Raw genomic sequence first — 19,253 nt, forward strand, 5'->3', positions numbered from 1 at the left:
TGACACATGTCCAGAATCAGTCCCTTCCTAGCACCTCCATCCCCTGCCAGGCTCACCTTACTCTGAACTAAATGAAGTGCACAACCTGGTCACCTCTCTCACTTCCTACTCCTCCCTCGCTTCAGCCACATGGTCTTCATGCTAAATCATTTTCTTTTCTTTTCTTCCTTTCTTTTTTTCTTTTTAAAGTACTAGGGATTCAGCCCAGGGACACTTTACCACTGAGTCACAATCCCAGTCCCCACAACCTCCTGCTTTTTTTGGACAGAGTCTCGCTAAATTGCCTTGAACTTGAGATCCTCCTGCCTCAGCCTTCTGAGTGGCTGGGATTACAGGCATGCACCACTGTGCCCAGGCATTCTAAATCTTCAACACACCAGCAGCTTCTGCTTCAGAGCCTTTCCCTTCATCTGGAATAACTTCCTCCAGATAAGGACTTGAATAATTCTTTCACCTTCCTTGAAGCTTTGCTCAAATATAACCTATTAAAATTGTAAACCTGCCCATTCCATCCAGCATTCCCTATTGTCTTTCCTGACTTTAAATAGCTTATGGTGCAGCTTGAATATCCCTAACCCAAAAATCTATAATTGGAAATGTCCCCAAATTTGAAATTTTTGAGCGTCCAAATAACTTCATAAGTGGAAAATTCCACACCTGACTTCCTATAACAGACCACAGTCAAAATTCAGACACATTCAAAATATTGTATTGCTGGGCGTGGTGGCATACACACCTGTACTCCCAATGACTAGGGAGGTTGAGACAAGAGGAGCACAAGTTTGAAGCCAGCCTCAGCAAGTTAGTGAGGCCCTAAGCAATTTAACAAGATCCTGTCTCAAAACAAATATTAAAAGGGCAGGGGGCTGGGGTTATAACTTAGTTGGCCTTGCATGCACAAGACCCCAATACCACAAAAAAATAAATAAATAAATGAAAGAGCCAGGGGTATAGCTCAGTGGTGGAGTACCCTAAGTTCAATTCCCATTAGCACTAAGTAAATATATGTATATTTTAAAAACAAAAATAAAATTAAAATATTGTATAAAATTACTTTAGTTTCAGTTTATGTTTGTAAGGCAAATATGAATAATAACTGAATTTTGTGTTTAGACTTGGATCCTATCGCCAAGATACCTTGTATATGCAAATATTCCAAAATCTGAAAAATTCCCAAATCATTTCAGGTCCCAAGCATTTTGGATAAGAGCCACTAATTGCTACCAATCACATGTCCCTTATATATTTGTTAATGATCTGTTTTCCTTAGGAGGGCAGGTTCCTATGTGCTTTGGTCTCTGCTGAATCCCCAGCTCCCAACACTGTTTCTGGCACATAGTAGGTACTTAATAAATATTTGTTGAATGAGTGAATATAAATTATTTCCTTAGATCCTTAAAACAATTCTTTGATGTAATATATGTAATATTTTTATTCTATAGTCACAAAGCTAGCTAGTTGAGTTGAATCTTGAGATGTTACTATTTCCAAGCTGTGTGTATATACTTTCACACTGTGCGGTTTCTTACTTAATTTAGCTAGGAAGCTGAAAACATGAGTTATTTCAGTGTAGTTGTTTATTTTGTTGTTGTTATTGTTGTTGTTGTTTGTTTTTGATACTGAAGCCTGAACCCAGGGATGCTTTACCATTTAAACTACATCCCAGGCCCTTTTTACTCTTTAGACAGGGTTTCTCTAAGTTTATGAGGCTGGTCATGAGCTGGAAATCTTCCTGCATCAGCCTATTTGAGTTGCTGGGATTATAGGTAGGTAGCACTGTACTCAGTAATTAGTTCAACTTTTAAATGAGAGGGTTTGAGCCTGGTATAATAGCATACACCCAAATCTCAGCACCTAGGGAGGTGGAGGCAGGAGGATCCCAAATTCAATGTTAGCTTCAGCAAGTTAGCGAGGCCCTATCTCCAATATATACATAAAGGACTGGCAATGTAGACCAATGGGTAAAGCCTTCCCCAACCAACCACCTGGTGTCCAATTCCCAGTACCCACACACACACCCAAATTTAAATAACAAAATAAATGAAGGGGTTTGGACTGGTGGATTTCCCATCTGCTAGAAGATGAGGCCTGCTCCTTCCTCCAGAGCCTTCTCAACTGCTTTAGTCAAGTTCTTCTCCCTCCTCCCCACTTCAACATTTCCTGAGGCCCAGGGAAGAGAGATTAAGTGGTTTACCAGGTCTAATGGAAGACTATGAATCACAGAACCATGGGAAATTTTTCTGGTTTTGGCTATCTACATTCTACCCTTCCTGATGGCTTAGCCTCTGATTCTGTCCAGGAAATAGGATGACAATAAATCAAAAAGAAAGAAGAGAGAAGGAAAAAATGTGGTGGAGAGAGCAGGGAGATAGGTAAGAGGAAGAGAACAGAGAGGTAAGTACATGGCTGGGAATATTCTGCAGAGAGGAGAGGCAGTCCTTGTGCAGGGCTGTTCATCTGAACCAGGAAGACTCAACACTCTGTCTGTATCTCCTCTCTTGTGATCCCATTCCCGTTTCAGTAATTGCATCTTGCTTGACCCAGTTGTTCACTCCAGGAATTAGAAACTCATCCTTAATTTTCCTGGCTCTCATCCCACAAAGACCTCTTCAATACTTCTGTCAGTTCTATCTACAAAATGTATTTCAAATTGGCCTGCTCACTCCAGCTCCACTGAATTCCACAAACTCAAGCCAACAACATCTCTTGCCTAAACAACTGGAATGTTTTTCTCTCTTCAGAATGATCACCTTGTATAGATCTGGGGAATGTTATTAGTATGTACTAGCCCTAGGTCTTCCCCATTATACTCTTGTCTTATTTCACTACTCAGAACTGAAGACTTCTTGATTTAATACCTTCTTATGTCTTCATCACTACCTGTTCTCTAGCCCTCAAATGCTTTTCCTTTCTCTCTGTGTATGATGAACTCCTCATCTATCAGGTTTACCCTTAAATATTACCTCCTTAGAGAGGCCTTCCTCAAGCCTTCATCAAACTTAGAACTCAGGCTATTAGTATCTGTGCTGGATACTAAGTTATCAGATTTCACAAATAAAAATATTTTATTTTTATAAACATTTTTATATTTATAATATATATATATATATATATATATATATATATATATATATATATATATATATAAAAACAGGCTCATGCCTGTTATCCCAGAGGCTCAGGAGGCTGAGACAGGAGGATCTTGAGTTCAAAGCCAGCCTCAGCAATGGCAAGGCACTAAGCAACTCAGTGAGATCCTGTCTTTAAATAAAATACAAAATAGGGCTGGAGATATGGCTCAGTGGTTGAGTGCCACTGAGTTTAATCCCCAGTACCTAATAATAATAAATAAATAAAAATAAAGGATGCCCACTTATATATGCATTTAGATAAATAATGAATAATTATTTAGTATAAATATGCCTCCATTCAATATTTGGGGATACTTTACACTAAAAAATTAATTGTTCAGGAAATTCACTCACATGTGGAAGCTAGAGAGGAAAAAGAAAGAGAAATAGATGAGGGGATCATTAGAATAGAGGAAAGGGACTAAAATCCTGAACAGGACAAGGAGGGGGAAAGGAGACATACAAGGGAATGATACTGGTCAAGTTATATGTTATATTATGCACATGTATGAATATGTATAATAAATCCCATCACTATGCACAACTATAATGCACCAAAAAGTGGAAAAATTAAAATAAAATGAATGTTAAAATATATACAAATTGGACCATATAAACCCCAATTTAAAGCTTAGAAGAAAGCCCAGCTCCTTATCCTGGTCCTTAAAGTCCTGCACAGCCTGGCTCTTGGTATGGCTCTAATCCCAAGTCAAACCATTTTCATAGCACTTCACTTTTCAACAACATTGTTCCCACTTCAAGGCCTTTGCACCTGCCATTGCCTAGAGGGCTCTCCTCCAATTCTTTTCACTACTGGATCCCTCTCATCCATCATGGCTCAGCTCAAATGTCACTCCTCAGAGAAGTTTTCCTACTAAGAGTAGTGCATGCCTCCTCCAGTTAACTCTTCTTACATTACCCACTTTATATTCCTTAAAGCATTTATCATAATCTATAATTAGTTTCTTAAATTGTTTGCTTGCTTATTGTTGATGTCTCCTAATAGAATTTAAATTGCCAGAGGACAAGGGACTGTGTCTGGCTTGTTTTCTACAGTTCCCTTAACTCCTAGAACAGTGCTGGGCACATAGAGGTGCTCAGTAAATAGTCATTGAATTATTAAATGCAATAGTTGGATGAATGCACAGCTCTTACAGGAATGCTGAAAACAGGTTGAGGAACAAAAAAACCTGGGGAGCATTGGGAAGAGAAGTGATAGTGGATATTTAAAGGGGAATAATAAAGAGTGAATAATAATAAAGAGTGAATAATAATAAAGAGTGAATAAAGAGTGAATAAAGAAACGTCACTTAATGAGATCCTAACTCAAAACTTAAAAAAAAAATGTGGTAGCACATGCTTGTAATCCCAGTGGCTCAAGAAGCCAAGGTAGGAAGATGGTAAGTTCAAAGCCAGTCTCATCAATTTAGCAAGACCCTAAGCAATTTAGTGAGACCCTGTGTCAAAATAAAAATAAATAAATAAGGAATGAGGATATGGTTCAGAGGTTAAGCGCCTCTGGGTTTAATCCCTGGTAGGAAGGAAGGAAGGAAGGAAGGAAGGAAGGAAGGAAGGAAGGAAGGAAGGAAGGAAAGATAGATAGATTAGTGTCATTGACAAGGGGGTTGTTAGGAGAGAGAACAAAATGAGCATACAGGATGAACTTGAAGAAGGCACAACATCTCAGAGAAAGGTTATCTCTAAATAGGTGAGAAGAGAGAGGAAAGAATTTCTCATTAGGGGTAGAAAATACAAAGTAAAGTCTCAGAAAAAAAGAAAGTAGTGCTTAAGAGAACAAGCACAGAATTTGAAACTAATTCAATAAATTTGAATTTCAGCCCTGGATCCCCCTCCTACCAGCTCTTTGAGCCTAGTCAAATCTTGGATGATGCCCAAGGCTCAGTGACCTCTCTAAAATGACTGGATGTGGCCCACAGCTCTTACTGGGTTAAATAAGAGGATAACCTGTGAGGGTGACATTCCTGTAACAACACAGGTCATGTTGTTGAGCATCAGGACTGATGGGATTGATCTGTGAATCTTCTACCTTAGTTCCACCCCATTCTTGTTCTTGCATCAGGGATGTTTTACCCAGAATCCTTGGAGCAGTTATTTAGAAAAATTGCCCTGCGGTAAGAGAACTTTCAGTTATGTTAAAGCACATTGTAAACTGTGGAGTCTAAAAAAAAACAAACAAAAAAACAGGTAAATATAGAAACAATCAAAATTTAATAAAATCTTTGCAAATGACTTAACAAGTGAGAACTGAAAAAGAATTGTGGTCTCCTTCACTTGTGCTTATTACCTGCTGGGTCTTCTTTCCCACTTGAAGCTTTCTCCCTCCCAAATCCTTCCCATTCTTTGCTCAGGCTTCTTTCATTTCTCTGTCACTCAGCTCAACCAACTCTCCTTTCCTTTTATAGGTTACCTCCTCCAGGATGCCTTTCTGAAATCATTCCCACTCATCCTCCATCCTGTCAACAGAATTCTCCATCTTCGCCTCTCAGTGCACTCAATGATGAATGCACCTTATCTGCTTTATTCCACTCCCTAATTTAGTAATGACAGATTTTAGTTGATGATGGATACACTTTACCTGTCTTATCACACTTTCTTAAGGGCAGGGACCATGACTGTTCTGACATCTGTCTCCCAAAACCTTCCTCATACCCCTCTCCACTTTTTTCTACCTCTCCCACTTGAAGGCTTAAAGACTTGGGAACTACTTAAAAGGACAGCATGTTACTGATGGTGGAGCAGAGATATACAGGAGAGAAGGAAATGAAAGGAGAAAGAAGGAAATGAAAGGAGAGAAGAGAACAAAAAAAAAGAGAATGGGGGAAAAAAAGAAAGGGAGGGGCTAAGGCCTGTCCCACCTCTGATGTTCCCCAGTGTCAAGTGTGGGTATGAAGAAGGTGGAAAGGGGTGAGAACGGTTATGTGGGAGGAACCTACATTAAGGAAGGAGATGTGTATGTTAACAGAGAGGCAGGATCCATTCTCAATCAGCCAGAGCAAGCCAAGCCAAGCCAGCATACATGAAATCACCATCACCCTTCCTGCTCTCTGCAGAAAGAATGAACTCAAATGGGTATTGGAGGATCAAGTGTAGAGTTGTTAGGGAGTCTGGAGAGGGAGGGAGAAGGTTTTGAGAAGTGAGATATTTCCTGGCAGAGTCTGTCTCCAAATGCCTTTTCCCTTACCAGTGTCCTAGAACCATTAGGTATGAACTCATGATAACCAGGGTGTAGAATCTTCATCATCTAGTTATAGAAGGGAAATGACAACTAGTCATGAGCTTCTTCAGTCAGACTGAGCACCATGTCTCATATCACATGAGCATTCTATAAGCACCATGCCTAGCACTGGCTAGTAAGAAAAGATGATGATGATGATGATTATTATTATTATTATTATTATTATTATTTTGGTACTGGGGATTGAATCCAGGGGTACTTCACTGCTGAGCCACATCCCCAGCTCTTTTTATTTTGAGACAGGTTCTTGCTAAGTTTCTTTGAGACTTGCTAAGTTGCTGAATCTGGCCTCCAATTTGCGATCCTTCTGCCTCAGCCTCCAGAGTCACTGGTATTATAGGCTTGTGCAACCATGCTCAATGAGGAAAGACTATTGATTGAAAAGGATAAGAATGTCCTTGTCTGGAATTTAGAGGGTGTCAGCAGAGTCAAAGGATCCTCTCACTTTGCTCAATCAGTGATGAATAATTAAAAAACTGAGACTAGGTTTACCAGGACACCATGCCAGGCACTGTTCCCTGTGCATGTCAAGCAGCAGTGAAGGTGAATGTTAGGTTCCTATTCCTATACTGCTTACTGTCTGTTGGATGGAAATAATAAATAGACCATTGTAGGCACTCAGAAATGTTGTGAAGACAATAAGTCTGAGTAAAGAGATAGTGAATGCCTTTGAGCAAAACTACTTGAGATGTAAGTGGTAAAGAAGTCCTCTTGGGGGACTGAGGGTAAGGGTTAATGGTAGAGGGCTCACTTAGCATGCACAAAGCCCTGGTTCAATACTCTAGTACTGAAAGAAAAGAAAAAATTCTCTCAAGAATATGTTACCTTTGGATTGAGACTACAATGAGAAGATAAAGAGCCATGTGAAGCTCTGGAGGAGGAGGGCCCAGGCAGAAAGAAAGCAAAGGCTGTGCTATGAGATCAGCCTTGGCATGCTCAAGGAACAGAAAATACAAGGCACTGCAGCTAGAGCACAAAGAATGAAATGGGAGGAGCAGGTCCACCTACACATCCCATCGTGCAATACAATGGTTTCCCCTTGGCTAAACACTGGAACCACTGGAGAGCTTTTAAACTATGGATACTTGGGGCCCATCACAGGAGGTTCTGTTTAATTGGTTTGGGTTATCACCTGGACATTAGAAGTTTAAAAGTTTCTCAGATGATTCTAAGGTGCCACCAACGTGTTGAACCATTGGCAAGACTTTGAGGGCCATGGCAAGTCACTTGGATTGGTGATAGTAGATACAAGTTTCCCAAAGAGGCATTTTCCCAGTGTCTAGGCCCAGATCCAGAAAGAACTCATTGTCTAAGAGGCTTTGAAGGTGGGGATGGAGCCAGGAAAATGAAGTAATCTAAAGGAAAAGAGACTAAAGGGGATTGACAAAAAGGCCAAGAGAGACAGCAGAATCAAGAAATGGGACAAGTACAGACAGGCCCAGAAAGGTCAGAGGCTGAGGGAGAAATGTCAAACATGAATTAGTTTCCTAATGCTGCTGTAACATATTACCACAAACACTGGCTTGACACAACATACATTAATTATCTCATAATTCTGTAATTCACAAGTCTGGAAAGGGTCTTATTGGGGTAAAATCAAGGTGTCAGCAGGACTCCATTCCTTTGGAATGCTCTATTGGAGAAGCGATTCCCTTGGCTTTTGCAAATTCTAAAAGCCACCCACTTTTTTAGCTCCTGGATCCCTTCCTCAATCTTAAAAGCTAGCAACATCAGGCCAGGGACTTTTTTTATTATTTTATTTGTAGTTGTTGATGGGCAGCATGACTTTATTTTATTTATTTATTTTCATGTGGTGCTGAGGATAAAACCCAGTGCCTCACATGTGCTAGGCAAGCACTCTACCACTGAGCTACAGCCCCAGCCCTGGCCAAGTATTTCTCATGCTGCTATCTTCCTGGTCCTTCTTTCTGATTCCACCTTCTACTTTTAAGGACCTTTATGATTACCGTAGACCCACCTGGATATTCTCGAATAGCCTCCCTACTTTAACTTCAACTGTTTATCAAACACAGTCCCATCTGAAAATTAATTCTCCTTTGCCATATAAGGTAGCATTCACAGTTTCCAGGAATTAAGACATGGCATCTTTGGAGGGCCATTATTCTACCTATTGTAGCATAGCAGTATATCTTTCACAAATGAATTTCAATCATATCTATAGTCTTTTGGTCAAGTTTTATCTATGTCTTATATGAGCATTGAGCTAGGAGAATTATTCCAAAATGAATGTGCATGTGTTTGTTTGTGTAGGTTTGTTTATCATGGTGTCATATTTGAGTATCTCCCTAATAGGTATGGGGGAGGAGGAAGAAGGGTGCCTGGAGGGGGTGCCTAATAAAGCGCTGCTGCTCCACAAAGACTTGCTGCTGTTGTATTGTTGCTATTATTGACAATAAAACTAATAACAGAGTGTCTCTTTGCATGTTTTGTTTCAGTATGCCCCTCTGTCTCTAAATAATCCTGGGTGTTCACCAGGGTGCTATTTAATGTATATCTGTGATGTTTGGACTATACATATATCTATGTCAATAAGTTTGTGCACATTTGGGCATTTGAACATCAGTGAATGCAAACACATGTTGTATAACAGTGCATGATCACAGATGTATATATCACAGATATTTACTCATTCACAACCTCCAAGGGTATCCAGGAAGAAAGGTCTTGCATGAGAGAGCCATAGAAGCTAGGAAGAGGAGAGAGCAGGAAGAAAAAGAGAAGAGGGAGGAAGAAAAGGAAGGAAGAAGAGAGAGAGCGCTAAAGGTGAGGGAAGAAGACACAAGAAAAGATCAAGGGGGAAAAAATCAGAAATCAGGAGGGAGTTCCAGGGATCTGCAGTTGAAGAAGATGAAAGGTAAAATAAGAAGGAAGAAAAAGAAAAAGAAAAAAGGAGGAAGAGGAGGAGGAGAAGGAGGAGGGGAGGAGGAGGGGAAGGAGGAAGAGGAGGAGGAGAAGGAGGAGGAGGAGAAGGAGGAGGAGGAGGGGGAGGAGGAGGAGGAGGGGGAGGAGGAGGAGGAGGGGGAGGAGGAGGAGGAGGAGGAGGGGGAGGAGGAGGAGGAGGGGGAGGAGGAGGAGGAGGGGGAGGAGGAGGAGCCCCTGCCTCAGCCTGGGTGGCTCCACTTCTGATCTTCCTGCTGTGTAAATTTGGCTATCCCAACTCTCTGGGCTTCAGTAAAATAGATAATCCTTGGGTCAGTTCCAAAGGAGGGAAAGAAATAAATGGAAATAAAAACTCACACAGGGAAAAGTAGAGAAAGAACCAGGAGATAGAAGGAGAGAACTGAGAGTAGAACTGAGAGCGCATTATACAGACTCCTAGAGGCGGGAGTGTGGGCTTCAGAGTGTTCTTTAGTCCTTAATAGGCAAGGCAGGAAGATAAGGGAATGACTGTCATACATCAATACTCAGAGGCTTCCTAAAGCCACACAAACCAGGATCCCAGCTTCCGGCCCCCAACCCCCAGATGTAGGTGTGCCAGCCACCTGCAATGACTCACACCCTGGCGATGTGGGCACACATGCCAAGAGCGAGCCTGGGCACCCTGCCCACCCTCACACCATAGGCCTGGGAAGGGAGAGGGAATATTCGGGCTCTTCAGTGGGGGACAGGGGGTTACTCTCCCCACACAAGGCTACCTTGCCCCCAGAGCGCCCCCTAGTGACTACCTCGTAGGCTCTAGGAGCCAGGTGTCCTATCCTCCCTAACCTCCTCCCCCAAAACCTCCCAGGGGAAGCGGGAGAACCTGATGAGGTGTTACGCAAGGCCTGCTGTTTACCTCCCGCAGGAGCCTCCTCCCTCCCTATAAAACCTGACGTGGTGTGGTGGGGAGACTCGCCAAGACTGAGACTCTGGTTGAAGTGAGAGGCAATCCCAGGAGACAGGCAGAAAAGCGGCATAAAGTTAATGCGGGAGACAGAGAGAAGGACATCGAGTCAGCAAGCAGCAGGGGCGGTCCACCATCTGCGCGCACGTAGGCGGTCGCGGTGGTCGCGCAGGGGGTGGCTCCCAGACCCCAGCTTCCCATGGAGGCGCCTGAGCTGGGCCCGGGGCTGGTGGAGCGTCTGGAGCAGCTGGCGACGTGTCCGCTGTGTGGGGGCCCCTTCGAGGACCCAGTGCTTCTGGCGTGTGAGCACAGCTTCTGTCGCGCGTGCCTGGCCCGCTGCTGGGGGAACCCGCCGCCCACCGGCACTGAGGGGTCCCCCACCGCCTGCCCCTGCTGCGGCCTGCCGTGTCCCCGCCGCAGCCTGAGGTCTAATGTGCGGCTGGCCGTGGAGGTACGGATCAGCCGCGGGCTGCGGGAGAAGCTGGCCCAGCCCGGCGCCCGCTTAGGAAGGCGCCGAGGAGGCCGTATCCCAACCATGGGCTGCCTGGACCCGCACGGAGAGGTAGGTGCCTTCGAGGGTCACCAGCTATTAATGGGGTGGGAGAGGGCTCATAAGTTCCCTGGGAAAGGCGGGAACGGTACTTGGCACCCCAAAGTCCTTGTGGAAGTTTAGGTAAGGGTGAAGTTGGAGAGAGAATTGCAAAGAATAAGGAGGCGGGGTCTGACCCGGTCCTCAAGGTGAGAGGTGCCGGGAACAACGATGGTAAGGAATTGACACTGTTCGGAGGAGGAGGATGGATAGATTCTGTGAAAGGAGCAGGAGAGAAGAGGTTGGACAGGAAGAGACAGGCGGGTAGTATACAGAGCACGGGACCCCTCGAGACCATGCAAAGAGTACGGGAATTACGGGGACTCCAAAGCGTCCAGGAGGAGCAGAGCTGGCCGAGGGGAGAGATCCTGCTTGCAGAAGGTCAAGTGACCTCGGCTAGCGCGAATAGGAGGCCCGGGAGGATGGTAAGAGATATCAGAACGAGCGTCGAGAGTGGAAGAAGGCAGAGAAAACGCGGAGTGGAGGGAAGGGAAAGGGGGAGACTGACAAAAAGGACGGAGAAAGGAGGGGGAGCAGATCCAACAGTCCCTTTAGTGTTGGGCCCCTTCCTCAGACCTTAGATGTGTGTTGTTGTTATTGTTGTTTTCAGCTCCTCCCAGATCCCCAGGCAGGGGTGGCTACAGGTGGAGGCAAGGTCCGGGAGAACAGCCGTTGGGGCTTCTGGCTTCTCTCCACGCACCAGCTTTATTTATCGCCTCCACACCCCCTCCTAGCCCCCGTACTCCTTGGCCACCAACCAACCCCATTCCCTTGCTCGACCCCCAGGCGTCTGAGGCTGGCTTCTTCCCAGCAGCCCAGCCGGTCTTGGGTCTTGCTTCCGCCCTTTGAAGTCTTCCTAGACCTAATTAGTCTTGGTGTAATTGGCATACTTAGGCAAATTGCCTTTCCTCTTCTCTTCCCCCCTTGCCACCACACCAGCCTGCTCCAGCCATCCTCACTGGGCAGTGAAGAGGGGGAGGGGAATGTCCCACTATTTGGAGGGGATCCAGCGCCCTCTTCTGGCTCCCATGATTCTCTGCAAGATCTATTGGGCCTCTTGGGACAGGTCCTCCAAGTCCAGTTGCCTCCCTGGCACAGTGGAGACACAAAGCGAAGGGCCCAATAAACGCCACTGGGCTTTTATAGCAAGATGGGAAGCAGCGTTATTGTAAGGCTTTTATATACCAACTCTTAGCTCAAGGGCTCTGGGTGTGTATTTGGTCATGTGATGGCGGGTGGGGGTGGACATTTGTCTGGGATATACTCTGGAAGGTGATAAGGATAGCACTAGTGAAAGAGAGAATGGAACTGAGAAGGCAAATGAGGAAAGTAAGGTCTCTTGGGACAAGAAATAGTCTGGAGAAGGGGAATTGAGAACCTTTGTGGAATAGAGAGGGGAAAGTCAATAGTGGGGGCACAGGAGGAAAAGAAGGTGATCACTCTGAGAGGTAGGGAGGAATATTACCCACTTAGAGTTCCCCTGAGAAGCAGGGAGGAGGGAGAGGACTCCCCACAGTATGAAACTCAGAGCTCACATCCATGTTTTCTTTTGCCCATCCCAGGATATTAGGAAGACGTGGAGGCGGTAAGTTTCACTTTTACTCTTTCTTCCTTTCTACTATCAGCAGTCATAGCCATCACTTACCACTGGGCCCATATCTTTATCCCCACTAATAGGCAGTGTTTCTGGAGTGCTGGCCTCATCTATTTCTGCTCCAGAGAACTGAGTGGGTTAAGAGTAAGGACTTCAGAATCAGCATCAGAAAGCAGAGGAGTGTCTAATGATTTGCTGACTCTTTGTCTTATCTGTCCAGATTTGATGCCCCAGCACCCAAGCTGTCTAACTCAGAGGAAGATCTCCCTGATGATTATCCAGTGGTCAAAAACATGCTTCACAGACTGACAGGTAAGGAAGAATGTAGGGAGGGAACTGAATAAGAGTCTGTGTTAACTTTGTACCCTTTTAGTTCTCAAAAATGGTTATTTCTTAGGACTGCTATAACAATGTACCATAATCTTTGTGGCTTACACAACAGACATTTATCCTAAATTCTAGAGGTAGAAATCTGAAATCAAGGTGTCAGAAGTATTGGTTTCTTCTAAGGACTGAGGAAGAATCTGTTCCTCATGTCTGTGCTAGCTTCTCATGGCCTTACTAATTCCTTGGCTCAGAGATGGTCAGCACATTATCTTCCTCCTGTTTGCATTTGTCTGTGACCAGATTCCTTCCCTTTTTATAAAGCAGCAGTCATATTAAATTAGGGCCTACCCTAACTGCCTCATTTTAACTTTATTACCTCTGTAAAAACCCTATTTTCATATAAGGTCAATTCCAAGATATTGGGGTCTTCAGCATACCTTTGGGGGGGGGGTACAATTTAACCCAGAAGAGTATCTGTCCTCAATTCTTCGTATTCCAGCCATTTTCTTCTTCCTTTTTCATACAAACAGACCCAGGAAGTCAGCTGCCTCCCAGGAATCTCTCCTTCTACCACTTCATATCATTTTTCTCTACAGAGCCTCTTCCTTGCTCTCCACCCTTCTTTCAATTGCTTAGAGAAGATATTCCATCCTTTTAGTCACCCATCATCTCACCTAATCCAATTACTTCTAGTACCCCAATCCAGAAATCTTCCCTCAAAGCACCCCATACATACAAGACAATGTGTGTGTGTTTTCCTGATCCCTTTGGCTATCACCTCCTTCTCTCTCCTCTGCAACACACCTCCCAAAGAAATGGGCCTGTCCACCCCCACCTATGCTTGAGGGTGGGTGGCCTGGTTTTGCAGGATACCTTGGATTCTTCGTTTTGCCCCTCCCCTTTGTCTCTCGGGTTCTATCAGGTATCAGTCTTTCTCTTTAGATCCACCTTCCCTATCCTGCTGACCCAGCTCCCATGCCCCACCCCAGATGCTGCATATTGAAGTATTAGTCTTCATTCCTTCCCACGTAGTCGGGTCAGTCTCATCCTTCCTTTCTCTAACACTACAAATCAGAGGGAAACCTTTGCTCTTTGAGCTGTGCCTCCTTCCCTGGACTAACATGTTCCTTCCTTACGACCAATTCCACAGAAGTTGTGCATAGCCCCTATCCTGTCCAGGCCTGCTCTTCATAAGCCTTTATCCTTTTTGGTCCTGCAGCCTCCTTTTGACCTCATTTGTAGGGTCTTCAACAGTCTCTTGTGTACCGGCCACTGCCTATTCTCTGCGCTACCCCGCCGGATTTAGAAACCCCTTTCACATAGTCCTCTCCTTGCCTCCTCCTTTCCAGCCGACTTGACGCTGGACCCTGGCACCGCACACCGCCGCCTGCTCATCTCCACCGACCGCCGCAGCGTCCGACTGGCCCCACCAGGCACCCCTGTACCCCTGGACGGCCCTGCGCGCTTCGATCAGCTCCCAGCAGTACTAGGTGCACAGGGCTTCGGGGCCGGCCGCCATTGCTGGGAAGTGGAGACCGCGGATGCTGCCTCTTACGGAGACTCTTCCGGAGAGGATGAGGACGACGGGGAGAGCTGCTATGCGGTGGGCGCTGCCGGGGAATCGGTGCAACGCAAAGGCCGCATCAGGCTGTGCCCAGCGGAGGCCGTGTGGGCAGTGGAAGGCCGCGGCGGCCGCCTGTGGGCCCTCACCGCACCAGAGCCCACCCTGCTGGGTGGCGCTGGACCACCGCCGAAGCGCATTCGTGTGGACTTGGATTGGGAGCGGGGCCGCGTGGCCTTCTACGACGGCCGCTCATTGGACTTGCTCTTCGCCTTCCAGACGCCCGGACCCCTGGGGGAGCGCGTATTCCCTCTGCTTTGCACTTGTGATCCCCGGGCCCCGCTCCGCATTGTGCCCGGAGAAGGCTGAGAGCCTCCCTCCTGGCCCCTATCTGAGTTTCGACCAGCTACTTTGAGGCTGTTTCCTCTAGTTGCTGAAACGGGTTCATAAGCCTATGCAATAGTATTAATAAGCACTCATCACCAATTCTCATTATCCCCATCCCCACAAACCTTACCAGGCCTCTAGGCTTTCACATCCTGGCCCCAAATCCAATAGCTCCTGCCCCCTTTCTCTTGGGGAATATCCCCTACCCCACTACTCCAGTACTTTCTGTTAGTTCTCCCTTTCTACACTATTCTAGGCCTCAATTGTGGAATTGGTTCAGCTTGTTAAGTACTGGTGAGCCATCCACATTTACTACACAGAGGTCCTGGCTTTCTTAACTTCAAAGGGTTCAGAGCCTTCTCTACTGTTGGAAGGCTTGTGCTTCCTGTTCCTGTCCATTTTGAGGTTTCTCCTCAAGAGAGAAAAAGCCTTTTCCTAAAACAAGAAGCTTGAGGCTGGTTAGGCCCTAGGGACCTCTAGGAAGCTTAATAGCACACCCACTTTTTTTCAGGATGGGTGGGGGAGTGTAAACCAGTTCTATTCTACCTTCCTATTGTGACTGCTTTCTGTGCTCACAAATTTTGCCTATTAAAACCCTTTGTAAAATATTCCCCTGCACATACTCACAAAAAAGAATGAATGGTGCTACCCCTCTTTTCCTCAACCTGGGAGACACCCAGACATCTCCAAATGCATCCTTATACATAGTCTCACATCATACCACCCCATGTATAAATGGGCCCGTATTTAACACATTTTGTGATGTTGGGTTATTTATTTTGTGCATCTGTGGCAATAAATGAGATCTCAGTGCTGATATGGATTTGACTGGTCTCTGCAACTGTGCATGGCAAGAGACCTGGAAAATGATAACCAGGTCCCAGTGAAGGGTGGGGAGGGCTGAGAGAGCTGGATATCTGGGTTGGCAGACGCATCAAAGCCTAGGAAGGAAGGGGTAGGAGTGTAATACATCTGTTTGCTCTCTCCCTTTTCCTTCCTCTCCCAGGGTCCTAGGCCCCTGGAATACGTTGGATGGCTCTGAAGCTAAAGGATGAAAGGCTGAAAAGATAGTTGGCCCTAAGTGACCAATATCAAATTATCTCTGTCAAAAATCCTATATCAAATTAAAAGGGTGGGGACAGAGGACATGACTTTCTTGTTCCACTTTCCCTTAGAAGTGAGAATGACAAAGACCTCTTTCTCTAACTCCGTTTGAGGGCATGAAGGGGTAGGAAGGAGGGGAAAATTTGGGAGCCCTGCAGTGTCCCATAAGACCTCATATCCTATAGGCAAGGACTAAGTTTAGGGATTATATAAATGCATAAGTGGAAAAGCTCTAAGCCAAGATTAACAAGCACAGCTGGGGTGAGATGCCTGGAATCTGACTGGGACCCTGGCAGTGAAAGCTGGGACTACTGAAAACCCAGTTTAAGTGTTTGGGACTCAAATTGAGGGTGCGAGGGGCCAAGATAACTGGATCCCAGGACAGGCAGTTTGGCAGTAAGAACAAAGGAAAGAGACTGGGTCCAAGATGCCTAGATCCCTGGTAAGGATGGGACTGGAAAGAGAAATGAGGGCTGGAAGAACCCAGAAGACTGGGTTCTGGAATAGCAGCAAGTCAGAATTCCAGGATCTCTGTCCACCCTCCTCTACTTCTTCCCTCTATGAGGCAAAGAAAAGGGAAGGAGGGGGGCTGAAGAAGAAATCAAACCATGGATTTAGCCCCCAGGTAGCCACATGGATACATTCAGGGCCAGACAGACACAGGAATGATGGGGGAAAAAGGAATTTAGTGCTGCATTGGCCCTGGAGGGGGCTGGGAGGGGTCTGGAGGCTGAGGAGGGGTAGTAGGGATCGGTCCTGGGGTTGCATGACTCCGTCCTTTGCGGTGGCCCCGAACACAGTGTGTATGACCACAGCCTTCCTCGTCCTCGTCCTCACTCTCGGTGGAGCTCTCACCAAAGGCCCGAGGTTTCTCATAAATACAGCAGCCTGGATTTGGAGGGAGGGGCTCAGTTAAAAAGAAGAATAAGATGTTCAATCAGTGCCATTCTTACTGGATCTCTGAAAATTACTACTTCCACCTCTGTTTCCTCCTACCTTCTAGGATACAGTTTTCCCAGGCCCATTCCCTGGGACTCAGGCACTAACCCCTTTTATTTTGGGGGTACTGGGGACCGAACCCAGGGAGACTATCACTGAACTGCATCCCCAGTCCTTTTTTTTTTTTTGAAACAGGGTTTTACTTAAAGTTATAGAGATTGTCCTCAAACTTATAACCCTCCTGCCTCTCAATCTCCTGAGTTGCTAGGATAACAGGTGCACCCCACTGCCCCTGGCCCCTTTAGACAGACAAGAATCTGAAACCCTACTGCTCCTACTTCTTATACCTCTTGTCATCAGACCTTGATATATCACTGTTCTAGCCCCTTCCTACCTTTTTGCTTCTAATTTTAACCTCTTTTCCCTGAGAACTACCAAAAGAATCACCAAGAAAGTGACAGAATTGTGAGCATCTGGGGCCAGTGGATGTTAGAAGGTAGATATACAGGAAGAAATCTAAACTCTAGGGTTCCTCTGAGCCCATAATAACTCACATTTTGATGAACGGCGTCCCATGTGTTCATTGTCTACTGTGTCACTCGTCCATTCCACTTTTTTTTCTGGCTTCCTTTTCCGAAGTTTGATAGTTAGACTCCGGTTCTCCTAAGGTTGAGAGGCATGAGCATACATATTAGTCTCCTACTGACTTCCTATTCCCTCCCAGAGGATCTCCTTTCTTTTCTTCCCTAGCTCAATCAGTTCCACAGATATAGCACCAGAGGAGCCAAGTACTGGAAGAAAATAAAATAGAACAGGTCTTTGCCCTCAGGGCGTCCTTAATGGATATACTTTCCTGTTCTCAATAACCATCAGTATACAAAAAAGGCACAATTTCTAACCCAGGGAAGATCCCAGCAAATCTTCAAAGGAAAATACAATCCTTGTTGCTTCTCTGTCTTTCTGCCCATATCATCCTTGGTGGTATTAGTACATACAAATTACTTTCAGTCCCCAGTGACTAATCTTTGGTCTTTTTTTCTCCAGATTCCCCTATTCCTTTTCCCATTGAAGGAGGAAATTCATTCATTCTTACCTCACTCATTCCCAAGCCCACCTTCCCCATCTCTTATCCACCTATTCCCTCTCATCCTTAATAACAATTATTACTAACTCCCTTAATTTGAAGATTAAACCCAGTGCAATTATCTTCCTTTGAAAGCAACTTAACTTGTTCTTGCAAATATACTACTTGTTTTCCCACTCACATCCTCCCCTCTGATTTCTGAAAATACTACCTTCATCTTCTTCATTTCCTCTATTTCCTTTTATACTCATGCACTTAATAGCTATGTATTAATAAACATGCTTCTGGTTAAATACCCCTACAGCTGGCTTTCAACCATACTTTCTTACATTGACCTTTCATTTCCTCCCAGCACTTTTCTTGTTCCTTAATTCACAATTTCCTTTTTATTATTTATACGCTTTATTACAAACCACTACCCCAAGCAGCAACACCTATATCCCAACTATGACGTCCTACTGCATGTCTCTGCAACAGCCTCCTGCACCATCTCTGTCACTCCAAATATCCCCAATCCCTTGCGATTCTCTCAACCTCAGATATTCAATCCCAGACCTCCCAGATTCCCATGCCCAGTCGCTCCTTCACCTTTAGAAAGCCCTGTGCCCTCCCTCCCGGTATCTCCCAGACCCCTAAAGAGCACCGCCCCCCGCCTTTCTCACGGGCTCGGTTGTCACGGTAACCGTTGTCTCAGTGACGGTCTCACTCAGCCCGGCCCCTGCCTCGGCCATGGCTAAGGCTGAGGAAAAGGAGGAGAGGAGGAAGGGGAATGATACACCCTTCCCTTTTTCTGTGTCTCTGGGTTCTAAGAGAATCGGTATCCGATTCAGGTTAGTAGCAAGGATCCTCGGCCTCCTTTTTTCCCCCTCCTCCAGGGCCTCCGTTTCCCCACCCGTGGGGATAACCTGTCCAACCCCACTTCCGGCTCTCCACTTCCGGGTGTGACGCATTCTGCAGTCCCGCATTTCCCTTCCCCAGCACCAAATGCGTCAAAGCGCAGGCGTCGCCAGCTTAGTTCCGCCTTAATGTGACAGCGCGCAGGCGCGCAAGAAGGCGAAACAAATTCAGCGGAAGGTGCAGTCACTGCGGGTGTGGGAAGAGGGCAGTCAGGGGTTAAAGCAGAAAGGGGAGCCTGGAGGGGTAGGGTTGAGTCAGACGCAACGGACCAGGTGCGGCGAGACGGGTCGCTTGGGGCTGTTGCACGGAATTGAGATGCTAGTGGGTGACCCCACCCCGCCCCCTCCCTAAACTTGAGTGAGTGGGTGAGAGACCCGGGGAATAGGTGCAATAGTGAATCTTGGCTAGTTTTCGTTTCATTATTGGTCCCTCTCGGTTTCTTTAACGAAAAATGGAACCTGGGAGCGGTTGGAAACCCACGATTAAGAATCAAGCAATCGAGCTGAGCGGGGTGGGGGCATGCCTGTAATCCCAGCGGCT

General features: G+C 45.8%; 2 protein-coding genes across 2 annotated transcripts; one reads left to right on the top strand and one right to left on the bottom strand.

The window, feature by feature from the left end:
• The first annotated feature begins 10,167 nt into the window (after positions 1-10,167).
• Positions 10,168-15,299, top strand: RNF39 (ring finger protein 39). Its single transcript, XM_081295690.1, has 4 exons — positions 10,168-10,793; positions 12,383-12,405; positions 12,635-12,726; positions 14,091-15,299. Exons 1-4 carry the CDS (start codon positions 10,431-10,433, stop codon positions 14,669-14,671), a joined length of 1,059 nt encoding a protein of 352 aa, XP_081151816.1. The 5' UTR covers positions 10,168-10,430; the 3' UTR covers positions 14,672-15,299.
• A 1,160-nt stretch (positions 15,300-16,459) lies between these two features.
• PPP1R11 (protein phosphatase 1 regulatory inhibitor subunit 11) lies at positions 16,460-18,742 on the bottom strand. The gene is made up of 3 exons (XM_081295710.1): positions 18,479-18,742; positions 17,287-17,395; positions 16,460-16,681 (listed from the first exon to the last, which is right to left on the bottom strand). Exons 1-3 carry the CDS (start codon positions 18,545-18,547, stop codon positions 16,479-16,481), a joined length of 381 nt encoding a protein of 126 aa, XP_081151836.1. The 5' UTR covers positions 18,548-18,742; the 3' UTR covers positions 16,460-16,478.
• Between the last annotated feature and the right edge of the window lie 511 nt (positions 18,743-19,253).

Source organism: Spermophilus citellus (assembly GCF_964194105.1).
Source record: "Spermophilus citellus genome assembly, chromosome: 5".
NCBI lineage: Eukaryota > Metazoa > Chordata > Mammalia > Rodentia > Sciuridae > Spermophilus > Spermophilus citellus.

Excerpts from the sequence above, each read along its gene's own strand:
- PPP1R11 (XM_081295710.1), bottom strand. The coding sequence starts at position 18,547 with ATGGCCGAGGCAGGGGCCGGGCTGAGTGAGACCGTCACTGAGACAACG. Across the intron at positions 17,396-18,478 it reads TTACCGTGACAACCGAGCCC|GAGAACCGGAGTCTAACTAT; the intron begins GTGAGAAAGGCG and ends TCTCAACCTTAG. Across the intron at positions 16,682-17,286 it reads GGGACGCCGTTCATCAAAAT|GCTGCTGTATTTATGAGAAA; the intron begins GTGAGTTATTAT and ends CTCCAAATCCAG.
- RNF39 (XM_081295690.1), top strand. The coding sequence starts at position 10,431 with ATGGAGGCGCCTGAGCTGGGCCCGGGGCTGGTGGAGCGTCTGGAGCAG. Across the intron at positions 10,794-12,382 it reads GCCTGGACCCGCACGGAGAG|GATATTAGGAAGACGTGGAG; the intron begins GTAGGTGCCTTC and ends TGCCCATCCCAG. Across the intron at positions 12,727-14,090 it reads CATGCTTCACAGACTGACAG|CCGACTTGACGCTGGACCCT; the intron begins GTAAGGAAGAAT and ends CCTCCTTTCCAG.